The sequence below is a fragment of the Mugil cephalus genome, chromosome 8, assembly GCF_022458985.1.
Source record: "Mugil cephalus isolate CIBA_MC_2020 chromosome 8, CIBA_Mcephalus_1.1, whole genome shotgun sequence".
Lineage (NCBI taxonomy): Eukaryota > Metazoa > Chordata > Actinopteri > Mugiliformes > Mugilidae > Mugil > Mugil cephalus.
The window spans coordinates 4875576-4893859 of NC_061777.1; the positions used below are offsets into that span (position 1 = coordinate 4875576).

Consider the following 18284-nt stretch of genomic DNA (forward strand, 5'->3'; position numbering starts at 1 on the left):
CAGCGCCAACTAGTGTTCCATGCGCTAGCCATGTAAATTGGTTACGCGTTATATGCCCTGTAGGGGTATAAACCAAACATATGCCACCAATTTTGTAAAGTAGCAATTTTGTATCTTGGCTGAATTTAGTCTAATCTAATCTGCAATGTGTCTCTGAAGCAAATCAAGTGATTTCTGTCACAAAATGATCACATTACAGTCGTGACTCCTCATGTCACGACCAGCATGTGAAATCATTCAGATGCACATGTTCACCACGGTTTGTGCCCAAGCACTAACACGTTAATTGCATTTTGCAGCTCGGGATGAGAAATTATGTCAAGTGACAGGTGGCAGAGCTGCAGCGATCCGCTTCATGTGAGTCGTGTGTTAGCAGCATCATAACCTGGTTAGAAAACTTTGGCGAGGGACAAACCTCGTTGTGTTGCCAGAAGAAACCTGCCCCTCTTTTTTGCTGGCGCTCTGGTTAGCTGTTAGCGGCACGCTTCAAAATACAGCTATTCGGTTAATTTGTTTCTGAATGGCAGCACGCAGACTTGATCACACAGTAGAAAAAGCTGCTTGAAAGCTTGACCATGACTTAAACTGGAGCCCGGCCAGTAGTTTCTCGTGTTCTGCAAAGACAGAAGAGATGTGGGAGTTGGAAATGAGTTTCGTATTAGTGTTGGTTGCAAAGCACCATATGTGCAGGGTCCTGCAGAGTGTTAGTGAAGAGGCTGGAGAGAGGTGCAGCAACCGAGTTGGACTGAGAGCGGAAACAAATTCCCCTGCAGCCCTGAGAGAGGGGCCTCTGTGTGCATACAGGTGCACAACAGCTATTTTTTCTAGAGATCACTCGCTCTCTAATGTGTAAACATGATTGTTAGACATAAAGTCATCAGTGCTTCTCCGGTCTCACTGGATGCTGCTAATTCGCTTGAAGCCTATAGAAAAAGTGCAGAATAATTATGGAGAAACTGCTTCACAAAGTGGAACGCCGTTAACAATATGCTGCTGTATCACTGAGCCCGCACGCGTGCAACATCTGCTTCAGTGCATCGTTTGGATTTGATGAGTTACACTTTCGGTTTGTTTGTGCCTCGTTGCGTTGGCTGGACCGAGTAACCCTTCATATCTGCCTTAACCATCAGGCATGACCGGCCTCTTATTGGAGAAAATCTGAGGGTGGCATGTAGCCTTCAGAGAGCAATTGTTGTGGCAGTGTGCTGGTAATGATGGGGATCTATCCTTGGTCAACTTTGATGATTGCTATTTGCAATCATCAAAAGAAAGTTGCGGGACACAAATCCACAAAGCTGCTTTGAAATTGAGATATATATATATTGTGTTGGTATATGTGCACGTTGTATCTGCCTTTGCATTGTCATGTATTTCCAACTGTGACATTGTTAATCAGCACATCGTCATAGATCAGACATAGGTTAAACCGTCGTAGAGGCATTAGATTCTTAAAGAATACATGTGTGACATTTAAATATCAATACAGAAAAGCAGATTTTCTTGAGAATGCTATCAACGTCTAATGCAATATTTTAATCGTGCGATAAATCATAGATCATATGTGATTTCACATTAAATGGTCTAATATCAGCCTTAAATTTGTTTAATTTTCTACAGCCATGTGAACTGTTTCCTCTCAGGAATATCGTGTTTTTACACTCACATTGACCCGGTATTGTTTTGCAGGCTGGGATGATCCGGACTGATGCAGATGAGTACTTTATTGAGCCGCTGGAGAAAGGTACCCAGGAGCTGGAGGACCAGGGAAGAGTCCACGTCGTTTACCGTAGGTCGGCCCTGCTGCAGGGCCCGTCCGACATCTCTGTGGACTACCAGCTGCAAGGTAAGACGCTTTCACTCACTACCTGCTCAGTGAAATGTGGGGATTTATAATAATATATAATACAACCTGATAGACGTATTTTTTTATGAAAAACTGTTCAGACCAGTCCAGACCAATGAAACACTACAAAACGAGCTTACAGAAAGCAAAAGCTTCTTTTGCGTCAAGGCAGAAGCGTGATGCGTCCCAAGCTACTCACTGCCATATCACAACTTGTTCATCCCTTCCTCAGTCTGATCATCACAACAGTTTGTTTGAACAGAGCCTTTTCTGCTACTGCAACTACAATAACAGACTGCTTTTCTAATATGTCTGCTCATACAAAAACAACAATTACAACTCTCACTCAAGTTCTTTTTGGTTGAATGGGCTTGAGAACGAAACTTACTGTCTGAATTCCCCCCACGCCGTTTTTATCCGTGACTTATCTTCTCTAATCGATAACCGTCTTCATGCGCTTGTCGATGTTAATACTCAGATTTTGCATCAGAAGATTTGAAAGACACAAGTTTGAATGTCAGTCGATAAAAACTGTAAGAGTTTTTTCCACACAATTCGTTTTTCAAACACAAGCTACCGCTTCTATTTCTGCTTTTTTTTTTTTTGGTTTAACCCTTTAAGACCTAGACATCTGCCCACGGATTAAAAAAAAAAAGCTTGCCGTCGGCTGCAGGTTGGTTGGAATTTCTTGGTAAAAACGAACTTAGTTACACCCTTGAGATGTCACAAAGGTCTACGAGACATAAGCACAACTCCTAGGTTTTTAAACACACTTTGTCAATAGCGGAAAACCACTGTGAGTTACGGCGATCCATAAACCGTGCGCTTTAACGGATCACCGGCGATCCGTTCTGTTATGAAGCGTTAACCGCCTTTATCAATTCCAACGTCTGCAGCAGCTGGTTCTAAATGCTCTGTTTGTCCTCTATTTATGCCAAACTTATGTCTCCGAGCTGCTGATGGAACACGAGGGGGAGGGGAGAGAAGGACGCACAGTAGTTAACATGCTACACAAGAGCACCACAGGGTTGCATGGGTGGCAGATCTCTCTTTTGTTACTTTATATCTTAATACCTGAAACAGTCCGACACAAGGATAAATACTTACTGAAGATACTTTTGGCAAGTAGCAGAAAAGCTGTAACCTGAAAATGGCTGCAAATCGACCGCCAAAATTGGACCAGTGGCGTGGCATTGTTAAAGAAATCCATAGTACGGAGAGACTCACCTTTGTTTAAGACTGGAATTGGAGAAACGTACTGAAAGCTGGGAAAGATGGATTGTGTATGCACATTGTACTGAATGATGCATGTATAAAATGCACTGAACTGTTTTTCTTTCTTTTTGCTGCTTTTTTTCTCCTGTTGTGACCTCATGATGACCTCGTGTTCTTTATTTTTGATATTCAAAACAAAGTAAAATAAAAAGTATTTTAAAAAAAAGATCACATGGGTAGTAAATAGAGAAGAAATTAGGAGCTTGGTGCCAGAGAAAAGAAATTAGAGGACATGTACTTGGTGCTTCGTCCCTCAGCTTCTCAGGTCTGTTGTTGCATAACTAAACCGTGGTTTGGTCCAGCCCCAACTTTAAGCTATATGAAAAAATAAAATCTTAAGCCTGACCTTAAAAGTAGAGAGAGTGTCTGCCTCCTGAACCCAAAATGGGAGCTGGTTCCACAGGAGCTGATTCTACTTTTTGAAAAACTCTAGGAACCACAAAGTCCTGCACTTTGAGAGCAAAGTCATCTGTTGGGATGATGTGGGTAGTTAAGTATGATGGAGCTAAGCCTTTAGGGGCCTCGTATGCAAGTAATAGGATTTTAAATTGTATTCTAGATTTTAAGGGGAGCCATTGAAGAGAAGCTAATATTGGACTAATATGATGTCTCTCGCTAATTCCTGTCGATGCTTTTTAAAGAGGTACTTGGGGAAAAAAAAAAAAAAAACTCATGATAATGATTTAAAATAATCCAGCCTGGAAGGCACAAACGTATGACCTCATTTTTCGGCATCACTCAGAGACAGAGTGTTTCTAATTTTGACTATTTTGTGCAGGTGAAAGGAAGCAGTCCTGGTCACTTGCAAGACATTATCTTTAACCTTGCGTTGCGAGTCGCTGTCAAACGTGCCAAGCTCAATGTTGCTCCATCTGGCTTTGGCTGTGGTGTAAACAGACTTGAAATGCTGGTTCCGAGCCAGACACAACATGCATATGTATGCCGTCTGAATGCTCACGCCTCTCACGGCCGTATTAATATCTGAACCGGGCTTCTGACCCGCTCACAAACTATTGCATTCCCTTTGACATTCCTCACACAAACAAAAACAATCTGCAAGTGGAGATATTTGACCTGATTGCTGTAATGGAAATCGTTTTCATTTCTGACCTCTTGCTCACCGAGACCTTAGGAATGAAGTCAGCCTTACAGACGAGCAAATTATGTGTGGGGGAATCAGCTGCTCAATTTATAATTCCAAAACCACATTTTTACCCGGAGCTGGCTGGCACGCCTGCTGCAACTGCTGAATGAATATTTAATTGCCTGGAAGTTTTGTGAAATCCCAGGGAGAGTTTTTGGGTCGGTGCTGGCAGAAGTTGCAGTCGTATGTTCTTTATTTAATACGTTAAGGAGTATCTTTAATTCATGAATATGATTTGGGGGGAGGAAAAAAAAAAAATGATTGACCCAGCTGCTAAAAGTTCACGTCTTAAAATAGCTCCAGGACCTGTGGAAAACCTGCGATCGCATGTGTGAAACAGTAAAAGTGCTTAACAGAACAGATATTAAAAGGTAAAAGAAATAATACACTGATACATATTTAACATGTTTTAAATGAATCAACAGTCATTAATATGAAATGTTGGGATGTACTTTCTTAGAGGACACTGACTGAGAATCTGGCTGCCTTGAAAAGCAAACAGCTCTTCATAACTGGAAAAACTGCTTCGTGAATGTAATTATTCTCAGGTAACTGCGTGAGTAATAAGGATGATTTTATAATGAAAAAGTTGAATTAGAGAAGTGAGGTTTATTAATAGTTCAATAGCTTTCATTAATTCATCCCTGATTCACATATTGGTCTTCCTTTTATGTGTCAGACACAATTAATTCATATTCATGCACATGGGTTTTTTAGTTAATTCATCTAGAATGGAAGTAAATATTTCACATATTTCACACGTTGACATTCAGCATTTTAAATGTCACGCTCATTTAAATTTAATTTCGTGGCTTTGTTGAATGTCTATTCATGTGGATTCTTGTTTCTTGATCTATCTTCTGATCAATGACAGAAAGCAGGGACACAGACCCTAGCACTTCCCCAGAAATGTAACACAAAGTACCAATACAATTGGTTACTTTAGTATTTCCAGCTGATTCTCCATCTGTGCAATGTTCAACTTGATTGTTTTGGATTCCTTTAGTCATGTCAGGAGGGTGATCATAATGTTATTTATCACCAACTTACAGTAAATAAATGTAAAAACAAAGTTCAACTCCAATCTTCAGAATCTCTGGGGGGCAACGCAAATGGCAATAAAATATACAACTCACTACAAAAGGTATAATTCAAAAAAGCAAATATGCGGATACTCTTGACATGTGGAGATTTGAAGGGTGTAATTAAATCTGACAAAACAGATTTTTTTTATGACTGTGTGGTCTTTTCAGTCCAGTGAAATGCTACAAAGCAGTGTTCAGTCTGTCGGATGGGGTTGGTGTTGATGGTCAGAGAAATATATTCTACATTCATGAAGAACAGAGAGAAAACATTTTGTTCCAGATAGCGATGACTTTTGTTCCTTTTAACTTTAGAGAAAGCACAAGTAAAGACAGACTTATTATTTGTTGTGCTTTGTTTAACTAGGTTGTTCTGCTGAAATCAAAAGCTTCTTTTGTAAGAGGGACCTGACTAAAGCTCCATTGTCACTAAGCCACTGGCTGCCATATCAAACTGAATCAAAACGTGTCCTAATTTACTGCCCTCTTGTAACCTTAGTGGGCAAAATTGTCCATGTACAAAAACTGCAAGAAAAACTGATTAATATTTTTTTTTCTAATTGTTTTTTTTTCTGCATAAACCTCTTAAACCACTTTAGCACTCTACAAAATTCAATCATTTTGAGGATTTAACTCTTTAAATACCAGTTTGATTACTTGAAGTCACTATTGTTTTTACAAAAACAACCAACCATCAAACAAACAAACAAAAAACATGAAAAATTACCTAGTTTCCATAGGCTAGGGTATATTTTTGAAATTATTTTTTAATTTTTGTGTGACCAAGATTATCTAAAATATTGACTTAATTGCATTATTAGATTTTGAGTAGCATCAGATTTAAAATGTACTACCCTCTTGTGACCTTAGCAGGAAAAAATGTTCCATTGACTTCCATTATAATTACGTTTTTTAATCTTAAATCATTCATTCTGCAATATTAGGGTTTCATTTATGAGACAAATGGTCAAATTTGTCATTTTTAGTGTTCAAAACTAAAATCAGCTATTTCCTCATTATAGGACCTATGCATGAAATGTTTGTTATTTCATTGTTTTTTGTGCATGTGTCATTGAGCTTAGTCTGTGTGAGTCTGTGACAAATTTGACGATTTTTCTCATAAATAAAACCCTAATATTGCAGAATGAATTATTTTATTGTGTCATGGCTGAGAGATCCAAAACTGTGGTTATGATGGAAGTCAATGGGACATTTTTGTCCGCTAACGTCACAAGAGGGTAGTACATTTTAAATTTGATGCCACACAAAAACTAATAATATAATTAAGACAATATTTTAGATAGTCTTGGTCATACCAAAGACTGATTTGGACAAAAAAAAATGCAAAAATGCCACAGCCACCCAACATTAGTTTTATGGAAACTATTTTTCATGTTTTGTTTTTCTTTCATTTTTTTGTTCCCTAAAAAACAACAGTGACTTTAAGTATTCAAATTGGCATTTAAAGGGTTAAAATCCTCAAAATAATTCAATTTTTGGTAATTTTGTAAAGTGCTGAAGCGGTTTAAGAGATTTATGCAAAAAAGAAAATAAAAAAAAATTCTGAATAAAATATTAAAAGAATAAAAATTATGAAGATTAAGACGACGATGTGTTCTGTTGTTCAGTGTTCTGTTGTTCTTCAGATTCTATTAGAATTATTATTGTTTTTTTTTTTTAAAAAAAAATCAAAATGTGTGTAGAGATCGACTTTGTTACAAAAACACAGGTAAAATGAAGAGGAAATTCTTGCTCAAATGGAGAAAAACGACCCTAAGGTTCCCGAGGGTTAAAATAAATTATTATTATTATTATTATTATTATTGATAGAGAAAAAAATGAGGTTAAGCATTTAGCTGTGACCACAGGACACTGCTGTGTGCTCTATAGTCATCATGCTCACATATGAAGGAGTTAGAGGAAACCTTTGTGTAAGATGCACACAGTGTTTTATGTTGTCACTCTGCGTAGAAAAAGCTGGACTCCTGCTGTTACCTGCTTTTCTCCTTTTGTGGCATCAAGCATTGAAAGATAACAGAACCGTCATTTGTCAGTCTTGCAGTACAATTTTTGAAGCGAAAATCAGCACCTAGATCACAAAACGCCTCCACTTTTAGCAGATTTGTGTTCTTTTACCTGGCCACTTGGTCTCTTGAAGTCAAATTAAACAATTGAAAACGGGTTTTCTCAGTCATACTTATCGCACAGATCAAGTGAAAACCTATATCTGTGCCATAAGCCTCGGCACCATTGTTCACATGTGTTTAATTTATAATGAAATGCTTCTTAACGGAGAAAGGAGAGAGTGAAAGGGAGATTCAGAAGTCCAGACCTGCCGCTGGGCACAGAGGCTCCATTTTGATCAAGTGGAAATGGTTGTGAACCTCGTGTAAGAGCAGTGGCATGTATGATGTCACTGCTGCACGTCGTGTCCCAGCTCTGAAGTGCTGCCAAGGATAGTGCTATAGCATTGGGCACAAAGGACTCTTAATGGAATAATCAGGGCAAACAATAGGCGGCATTGCTGGAGAAACTGGCATCCCAGTGGAAAACTGAGCAGCATATGACTCATGAGGCACTGCTTGTTGCTTTCATGAGAAATCCTGTTATTAAATGGAACAAGAGCGGTTTGAATAAAATTCCCCTCAGATTAGAGGTTCAACTCAGCATCTGATGGCTTTTATTTATTCTCTGACAGCGGCGTTCAAGATGAACCTTTCCATGCTCTCTTTACTACCGCCACGGCGTCCAGGCATCACAGAGATTCCTCTGTTTCTAGGTGTTATTACACCCATCAGGCATAACATTATGACCACCTTCCTAATATTCTGTAGGTCTCCCTTGTGTCTTCACAAGAGAGAGTGTGGACATGGGCCTTCTGAGGGTGACTATAGTGTCTGGCAACAGGATGTTGTTAGTGGGGTGGTCTCTGTGGATCCCCCCACGAATGCTGGATCAGTTTGGGATCTAGCACCAGGCCAGGTGCTGTTCTGGTGCCGTTTTTGTGTGAGCGTCTGTGTCAGGATGCATCCTGCTGAGGATGGCTGTTGCCATCAAGGAGTGTCATTGCGCTAACTGCCTCACCCTCCAAAGAATCAGAGCCCTGTGTGACAAATGGCTGGAAATCCTCATCTATGTTCACCACACTCCTTTGAGGGATGCACGCTCGTAGACTTTGTGTGAACCAGACCAACAGGTGATAGATTTTTAGTGGATTTGGACTGCTCTTTTTTTAAGAATGGGACAGGCAGCGATAAGGTGTCCCGGCTCGTGACAGTAAAAGCATTCTCTCTGTTCTGGCGCAGCAGTGGGATTACGACGAACAAACTCGGGGAGACCGAGCTCTCCCACTGGGAACTGAAGACACTTTTGTGTGTCAACGCAAATTCATCAGCCAGTAGGGCAGCAGCAGCAGTGATGGAAGAGACCTTTTATTTATTCAAATAAACTACTATACGCTCTGGGAGGCAGGTTTTAAATTCATGAAGGTCATCCATGGTTTGAACTTTTCTGGCCTGGCACCACTTGTCAAAAAGCATATGATATCTCTTGTGAACTCTCTATAAGTCTTTTCACATTTTCATGCTTCAGGCACTAGCTCACTCAGACAGTCGATTTCACAATATCATAATCAAGGCTGTCATCTTTGGACGGAGATGTGCAAACTTCCTCAGCCTTACCTGTCGGTTTACACTGTAGGAGGAGAGACCACACACACCTCAGACTCTCTGAATGGTGGATCAAGAGCAATGTGCTTACTCACGTCAAAGCTCAGGGTTTAGCTGAGGATGACTGAGAGGCTGCAGGTGCTTCCATCCCTAGCTCCGAGCTCCAGAGCCCTTAGCCTTAAATGCATGGCTTCCACCTCCAACTCATGGCTTCGCACCTCCACCTCTCTTATAAGCAGAGTTAACTGGAGTTCCCCTGTGGTCATGCCTTGCACAGTGAGGTCAGAGAGTGGGGTCGGATTACCACCTGCACCCTCAGCTGGTTTTCCGACCAGTCGGGAGCCGACACAAACAAACTCCTTTTTCCTTTAGCTCCTGCTTTTTAACATTCAGAGGCACATTCACAACAAAAAAAGTTTGCAATCTAAACCAGATCAGCCTTTCCACACCTTTCCAGTTTTGCCACTGTTGGATCAGTGATGAAATCCTCCAATTTAAACTCCATACTGCCACCCCACCCCAAAAAAAGAAAAGGCTGCCAGCCAGACAAGCAGACCAATAACTACCAAACTTATCCAAAATAACGACACAAGAGAGATCGGACGAGCTCCCAAATCGTATTATGGCCCAGGCCTGGGGGGCACCTGGGTCACACAAGATAAAGTACCCCCCACACTCTTCCCACTCCCAAGGTAGACAGCCAAAAATACAATCTGATTAAGAAGCAGTTTATTATTTTTTTTAATCTTCAGAGTGGAGCACTGCCAAAATAACAAACAAAACAGCTGAATGAGGATCCCTATCTTACCTGTTACCAAAAAATAAAGATGAAAACAAAAGACAATCAAACTGCCCTAACTCCTAAAGGTCGAAGATACAGTTTAAGCTTTAGCTTAAGAGAGTAAGAGAAAGTCGGCCGCCTCAGTCGGAACTTTAACTGGACAGTCAACCAATCTGCAGGCAGCAACTCTGTCACGTGGGTAATCAGGAATCCTGTCAGTAGAACATATGAAAAAACAAGATTATGACCCCCAGTCATAACATGTGGGGTTTAGGTGCCTGGTCTGGTTTAGGTGGGTGCTACATGTCTAAGTAACACTCACATGAATGAAGCCAGGTCATGCCAAGGACATTTCTTTGGCTTCCGTAGTTAATGTGTTTCTAATGAGTTTCTCTTTCATTTATACGTTGAACCAGGGGTGTCACTGGGTTTTAAGGACATGGAGGCTTAGTCCTTAGGAGGTGCAGGACTGGATGTGGGCGCTCTCTATATGAGCGAGTGGAACAGATCGGATAACGACGCACTGAAGGGGCTCGCTCTACCTTACACCGTGAAGTGAAGGGAACCGGACAGATTTATGGTCATATTTAAGTGATCATTTATAATTATTTTTATAGTTACATATTTAAACTCGTATTCTGGCCACTTTATTTTGAATTTGTCTGCATTTTTTTGTAAAATAAATAAATAATAATTAAAAAAAGCAACACTAAATTATTTAGGGGGGCTTAAGAATATTTTAGGGAGGCTAAAATCTGCCTAACGACGCCAGTGCGTTGCACTAAAGCAGTCTAAAAAAACAAAGTGAAACAGGGCTGATAAAAACTAAAGGGTTAACACTGGGCTTGAAAGGTGCTATGGAACATTACTTTCACTGTATGGCTGAGCCACCACAGCAGTTTGATTCGTGGCTGCACTCCTCTCATGCAATATGTTGGTGTTGATTGGATTTCATACTTTGAACCAGTCTTGTCTCCGTCATGTCCCGTGACCAGAGGATTAGACGATTGATTTTATTTTTTTTTTAGACTCCTGGTGAGTGATGGCAGTGGATCAGTAATCTCTCTTTCTTTCTGAACTATCAAAGAAAATAGAGGAATTACTCATCTGCTACTATTACTGACACAGGCAGTCTGAGAAAGTCGGGGAATTTTTGGAAAATAAAATGCATAGAAATAACCACCTCTAGTTAAGGTTATTAGCTGCCTTTCAGGTGTTTGATACAGGGAACATTTTAAAACTTATTTTCCTGCCTGCCTGTCTGATATCTAAAAGCCTAGGACTGTCTTATCTTCTTTTCTAACCCTAACCCTAACATCTTGGGTATTTAAAGAATCCAACAATTGATTGATTTTACATATAAAGGCTTGAACGGACACTTGTTTACAGACGTGACCTTTGCTATTGATCATACAATAGGCGGAGTAGAAATGAATTATGTGGTTTGGTTTAGTGCTAGTGTTAGGGTTAAGGTAGTGGATTTCTTTTTTTAATTAAATGTCACACAGAAGAGTGTGATTGGGTGACTTACAAAAGTGTCGCTTATCTCTCCACTGATCTCAGCGGTGGGTGCAGTTAAGGGTTTTGTTGTAGCGCCTCTTATTTCTTGTTATTCTGACCTCAACTGAGGACTGTATTTCTGCATTTCACATGGATTCAGTTTTTCCTATAAACACTATAGACAATAAAGGTGAAACTGTAACTCTGCAGAGCACCCTGCAAAAACAGCATTACTAGAAAGAAGCAAAATATTCTCATATTCCACCAAATCGTATTAAGAAAAAAAAACTGCCAGTGGGTTGAGCTTTGACATGAATTCTTAAAGTAAGCACAAAGTTCTCGTCTCTGAACAAAATATAAGATGTATTTCTTTGATGCAAGGATTTTTTGCTTTCTTGAAACACCTTTTTTTGCAGTGCAGTATAATTTCACATATCTGTACGGATGTTTCATTTGAATACAACGTTCAAGTTGCACGCGGGTGTGGAAAGTAATTTCCCTGATGTTGATGAAGATAAAGTGGGTGTGATTATGAGAGAATTGCCCGGAGAGAAGCAGCAATTGTTTCTAACATTTCTAACACGTTTCTACATTCAGAAAAGTGGCACAGTCAAAACACAGACGAAAAAAAAATAAATTTACAAGCAGATTATAAAAAATAATTCTGGAGTCAGTATCTCAATAAAATTAACTTATTCCATGCAAAGTGTGCAGATGCAAGTGGTAATTTTTTTTAATTCTGTGCATTAATTTATGCAAGGTGCGTTTTTTTATTCTGTGCGTTAGTGTTGGATGACGCTGAATGTCTATAAGGCCTTTCAAGTCCTTCCACACAACTGATGCACATTATTTCCAGGCTTTAGGGACAAAGGCAAACTACTGCCACAAAGTAGGCAGCAAGAGGCTTTAAACCAAGTTTCTTCATAACACTGGAAACCGTTTCCTCTAATACTGATAAAGTCACGACAACTGTGGGAATCGGCGCCTCGCCCTATAACAAGAGATTATCCTGTTGTTTATGGAATGGTAACATGAATAAATAACTCTCAACATCTTCGCTTCATTTCTCAGTTTTGACAACGCAGCTCGTAGTAATGGGATTCCGAGGACACTCCTGCAAGTAAAACAGCCCTGAGCATTTTCTGTTTTCCTATTAAACACAATTCTGTGATACGAGATGCCAAAGAAAGCAAATGGAAGCCAGGGGATTACACAGAGAAAGGTGCTAATAATCACCCAGAACACTGTTTCTTTTCAGAGCTCCGCTGGATCAACAGTCCGATTCTAAGAAGAGATTTGTAGCTCTTTGCATTTGCACTGGTATTTTTTAAACAGTTGACCGATCATCCATCCGGTCAATGTGATCTTACACGTTATTTAAGAGGATATGCTCGTTTGTGATTGTGTAATAACCAGCTAACCAGAGTTGAGAGCTGCAGAAGAGCCGCTTAATTGAACTTGTAGTGAGAATGTTTGCTCAACTGCTGGATCCAAGGCCATGAACAAAGATTGAGCCTCAGCCTTTGACCCTCTGGCTTTTAGCAGAGTCTCTGCGTTTCCTGTCGGGCTCCTCTGTTTGCGTGTGAAATGTACCACACATGCTCTAAGTGGATTGTGCAGGAGAAAAGTAAATGAGGGGATAGAAGCACCCAGTGCAAGTAAATTATATTTGTGGTGTTGCATAGAGAAAAAAAGTGGAGTACATTCACTATACATGGGCAACACATTCTGATCTAATATGAGATTCCAACAGTTTACATGAATGCTAAACCCATGTTTGGAATATTATCGCCCACACTGATTATTCATTTCCCTCCTTGAAACTCATCACATCCCCTGATATAAACCCAATATGGACATGCACAGGCAGAATGTTTTATTTTATTATTATTCCAGATGCTCAGATCAAGCGTTTACATAGTTAAGCGCTAATATGTGACACCAGCTCTTTCAGTTTCGTCGTGTCATCGTGTAACGAAGAACTGGTTGAGGAGAACTCAAATGCATGAATCAGGACACAGATAACAAGTCCAAAAAAAATCATGAGCAACAGAAAACTCATAAAACACAAGCAACCACAGGGAGACAGAGTTAAAAACTTAAATAAGTAAAATAGAAAATGCCCAAAACACTGAGACGCAGTTCGTCAGGACCAGGTGCTGCAGAGCTGGACGTGACAGATCAGACCAATCTGTTTCTGATCGAATCTAAATTTAAAAAAACGACCTCAGGTGTACCAGCTCAGCTGTTCATCATCATCATCAGTCATAAGGGTTTGGCTGATATAAGCAGTTCCAAGAAAACTGTGGTATTTTTAACGTGCAAAAATAGAATCATTTTGAGGGAGCCTCTGGACCTGTACTGGAAGTATTCTTCTCTGTGATTTATACATTGATTTAACTTTGTTTATTTATAATAAACATGGAGACAGAGAGACCCTCTGAAGGCTTAACCTGGTTAGAATTTGTATTATTATACGTGTATCCCTACGTAATAATTTTCCTGAGGCAAATGTAAGTGGAGTCGGGCCTAAATTTGATCAAAGTTTAACATTCCCATCCTGCCGTCCTCCTGTGAATACTAATGGTTCCCCCTGAGGAGCTGAAGCAACCAAACCAAACACTAGAGACGGTCTCTGTGGGAAGTCAAAGTCTGGAATCAAAGTGACTCAGGTGCAAACAAATGGAAAACGTGCCTGGAATCACAAAGGCAACGTGGCCGATTGCGTCGCTGGTTAATTGACAAGTTTGCTGGGTCAGTGTTGCCACGGCTCCTTCGGTTCTTCCTCTCGGTGGTTGAGAAGTCTCCAGGGTGCAGGCGCGTATGAAATAAGTTCACTGAGGACTTTCAATTCTGCCTCTTTTATCCAGGTTTCTGCTCCTATATGGTCGTCCCTCCTGGGACACTCGAATGTCAGTGATCCTCTGTGTGTTTGAAAAAGCCAATAAATCAGTTCCTTTGAGCGCCTGAGACGGGAGCAAGCTCACCTGGGGAGAAGACTGTACTGTACTGTCATGTAACCCTAAGAAAATGTCTGTGTTTGTACAGTTTCTTTTAAGAAGAACCTTTTTTTCATATCAGGTGCCTTCTTTCATAAATCTCTGTACAGTAATACATATAAGCAACAACTATGAATCAATTTAGCTTCTTTCTGACATAGTTCTGCAGTATTGTTGCCTGTTTGGCTTCAACCAACAATAATTGTATAATTTTCTTGATATATTGCATATTTTCATACAGACGTTTTAGTGCATAAGAATGAATATATTAGAGCTATTTTTACAATTTTTTTTTAACTATACTGACATTTTCAGGGCGTTGTAATAGTGATTGGTGTGCAGACTGACGTAGTGTGTTATTCTCATAGCTATGTTTCAGTGAAGGGTATGCACTGATGTTACTGCCGCCCGGGGCCACGCCCCCCGAGTGGCAAAAACACAGAGAAATATGTAGTAGTAGTAGTCTAGTAGTAGTAGTTTTTATTCAGCAACATTACAAAAAGTACAGATCAGTATAAACGTGTAAAGTACAGTGACTGAACAGACTCAGGCAGAAGCAAAGAATGCTTAGAAATAACTAACCTACACTCTAAACAATTTAATCCACCTTTCAAACGAATAAATAAATAAATCCTTCACATCTGCAGCTCTCGAAAACAGCTCCACAAACTGTTCTATTATAAACAAAAAATGAATTGCACATTTTTAAGTATATAAATCCATCATTCTAAAATGTAACTCCAGTTACAGAAATGCATCTTCTTCTCATGCCTTCTTTTGCTTTTTGTACAACAAGTTTGCAGTGACCCCTCAGATCATAGCTGCTCTCCCGTGTTAAAAAGAACTTTTTGTACGGGGTCTGGGAGTGATTTTGATTTTGCTCTAGACATTATTTGCATTGTTTTATAATAGAATCATTCAATTTCATAACATGAGAATTTAGAAACAATGAACTTGTGTGAGCATAATAATCAGTTTTATAGATGATATGTACGGCTCTCCTTCTATCCATCTATTCACATGACCACAAGGAGAAAAAAGGATGAAACACAACCACCACGGCATATGGTTCGCAAGTTAAAATGTAAAGACAGAGTTAGATGGACTCATTCCTTACAACAGAACCATCAGTTCTGAGATGTTGGGCGGTTTCCTCACATTTGTCTTGGATTTAGGTCAAGACTTTGACTCTGCTATTCCAAAACATTGATTAGATCCTTCTTCAACCATTCTTTTGTGGAATGACTCGTGTGCTGGAGCTCGTTGTCCTGCTGCATGACCCAGTTTCTCTTAAGATTCAGTTTACAGACAGATTTTCTGGCGTTTTCTTCTAGAGTCGGTAGGTAACAAGGACGTCCAGGTTTCGCGGAGGGATGATGTTCTGATGCTGGAATGCAGCGTTGTTTCATCTCCAGACATCAGCCTCTCATTTAAACCAAACAATTCTACTTTGGTTTCATCTGTCCACAAAAATAAAAAAAAAACAAAAAAAAAATTCTGGCTTGTCCATGTAATGTTGATCAGACTGCACAGTTGAATTTACTTTTACGAATGACAGATGTGTAATATTGGCTCATTCTCGTGAGTAAACAAATGCCAAAGTATGTCTACTGTTAGACCTTCGGTTGGTAAAAATATGCTTGAGTCATTTTTATGCAAAAACATAGAAAATATCTTAAGTGTCACTTTAAATTACTTCTCACTTCCCATACTCTGTATTCACATATACTGTACATGTCAGATTATGTTTTACAGCCCATCATACCTCACCCACGCTCAGTCAGTCATGCAAGCAGATATGTGTGTTGGTGTGTGCGATCCCAGGGAAATGAAAATTACAGTGATAGCGAGCGAGCGCCTGGATCCTGAGTGCGCCGCAGAGATCTGATCTCGTGTTATCTGGCTTGTTGCCCAGGTGAGGGATTCATCCTCTGCAAAGCTCGGATATTGGGTTTTATTTTCACGTGGTAGTGAAAATAAAACAGAGCAAGCCACTACTGAAAAGGCCTCGGTCTGAAGTGCCGTGAGTGACTTTTACAGCTCAGTGAAGCTGAAGGAAATAAGTCTGTGGAGTGAAATTTCTTGTGGACGGATGTTAAGACTCATTTATATCTCGGGCCCAGAGAGGGGTTGTTACCATTTGTCATAGCTGGCTTCCTCTTCTCTGGCTAAATGTGAATGCTGTTTCCCTCGAAGAAGTGTCCTTTGTCCCTCAGGTGTAGGTGGACAGCTGAATGTTGGCCTGAAGCTGGCTCTCCCCTGTTTGTGAATGGCTTGTTTTGTTTCCCCGATGCACAAGTCTGTACATTCCTCACTGGACTGGACAGCATAAACGACATCGCTCAGCTTTTTGTTTTTTTGTTTTTTGCCTGGGTGTTTTTGTCTTTGGGGTGAACAGGTTCCTGCTTCAGTGGGTTTGAAGTGAACAGAAAAGAACATTCTCCTAATTTAGCCTGATCCTCCAGCCACGTAGGGGATGTTGTTGTTACTCCTCTTGTTGGGGCCATGGAGCGTTTGTTTGTGGTTTTGTTTGAGACATGGATGTGGTTTCCTGCACGCTTCAATTTTGACTATATCCTAAAGCGTTCAAAGAAAGGCAACTGGACTCGTAGAGTTTCTTGAAGATGTTTCATCCAAGTAGCTTCTTCATTTCTGAAGAACTGGCAAAGGAGTTGAGGTTTAAATAGGAACACGTGTGGGTGAAGCCCACCAGAAGCTTGACTAACGTTGATGCTTCAGTCCTCAAGATGCCAGACAATCTCCAGTGACGTCGTCTCCAGTGAGGTTGATCATGGTGTCCATTGCACTGTTGTGTTCATTGGTCCATTCACGGAGTGAGTCCGGCCAACTCAAATCATGGGCGCCATGTTAGATACATCGGGGGGAAGGTTCTACAGTGTAACCCCTATGGGGCGGATGTGCTTATTTTCTCCATTAACGGGCCTATAAATGTTATTGAGAACATCTATGAATGAACTTAAATATCCCAGTCTTTAACTGTCATAACGTTTGAGATCAACGTTCACATTAACGATGGTTTGACTTTATTTTTCCTCTATAAAATGTTAACAAACGTCAAAGAGAGACATTGACATTTACCTCACATAACAGGTAGAAATCAGTTGACATCCAGTTCTTCCTTTTAATCTTCTTCTTCTCCCATAACTTGTTTTTCACTGGGTCAGTGGTGGAGTTTCCCCCCGTTTGTTTTCCTAATCCTGTGCTGGAGCCGTAGGCTTTTAATCCAATTTTATTGTCTGTTATTGCCACTTCTCTGTGGGTGAATATAGGTTAGGGAGAGCTCAGAGTCCATTCCCTAGTTGGCCAGACTCTCTGCTCCAGTCCATCCAGTCTATCATGTGTTGTGTGAAAGATTTCACTTCCACCTCACCTTTAACCCAGGTGTTGCCATCGTCCTTGAACCACAGGCTTGGGGGGGGTTTCTATACTGAGATGGGTCACTAAAGGTGACACTTAAAAATAGTCTGGGGCGAGGTTTGTACCATCAACCAAGAAAACACGCCGAGCTCCGACAGAGGCAAAGAAATAACGATAGAAGGATGAACTCGGAGAGCAAAACAAGATCCTTACGGCAAAAGGCAAATGGTGATTTATAATTGTCTCACAGATGTGTAAAGCAGAGTGGGGCCTGGCTGAGTGCGAAGGAATGTGGTGAGCGGGCAGGAATGAAAAGCATTCAGACGAAGAAGCACAAGAAAATACTTTGTAGTGTTAAAAAAAACCTGCTTAAATTTGTCTGAAAAGGCGATTTAGGTGGTGAATGCACGGAAAAATTGGCAATAGAGAATGAGCCGGACTGAGACGTTTCCACCGCTTGCTGACGTAATTATTACAGCAGTCGCTTTTACAGCAGCCAGCCCTCGAGTGCAGAGATAAATCTTAAATCTTAGTAATATTTACTGCTGATAAAAAATACAGAACACTTCTATATCTCCCTTTTAGACCTATACTCCAGAGAGAGAGTTGAAAAT

The 18284-nt window shown here is 40.3% G+C and overlaps 1 protein-coding gene across 1 annotated transcript in view; it reads left to right on the plus strand.

Annotated features, from left to right (window-relative positions):
* Positions 1-18284, plus strand: part of adamts3 (ADAM metallopeptidase with thrombospondin type 1 motif, 3) — a 157030-nt gene that overhangs the window by 32130 nt on the left and 106616 nt on the right. The window contains exon 4 of the mRNA XM_047592550.1: positions 1687-1843. Coding sequence (XP_047448506.1) covers positions 1687-1843 — 157 coding nt within the window. The remainder of the gene's footprint in view (positions 1-1686; positions 1844-18284) is intronic.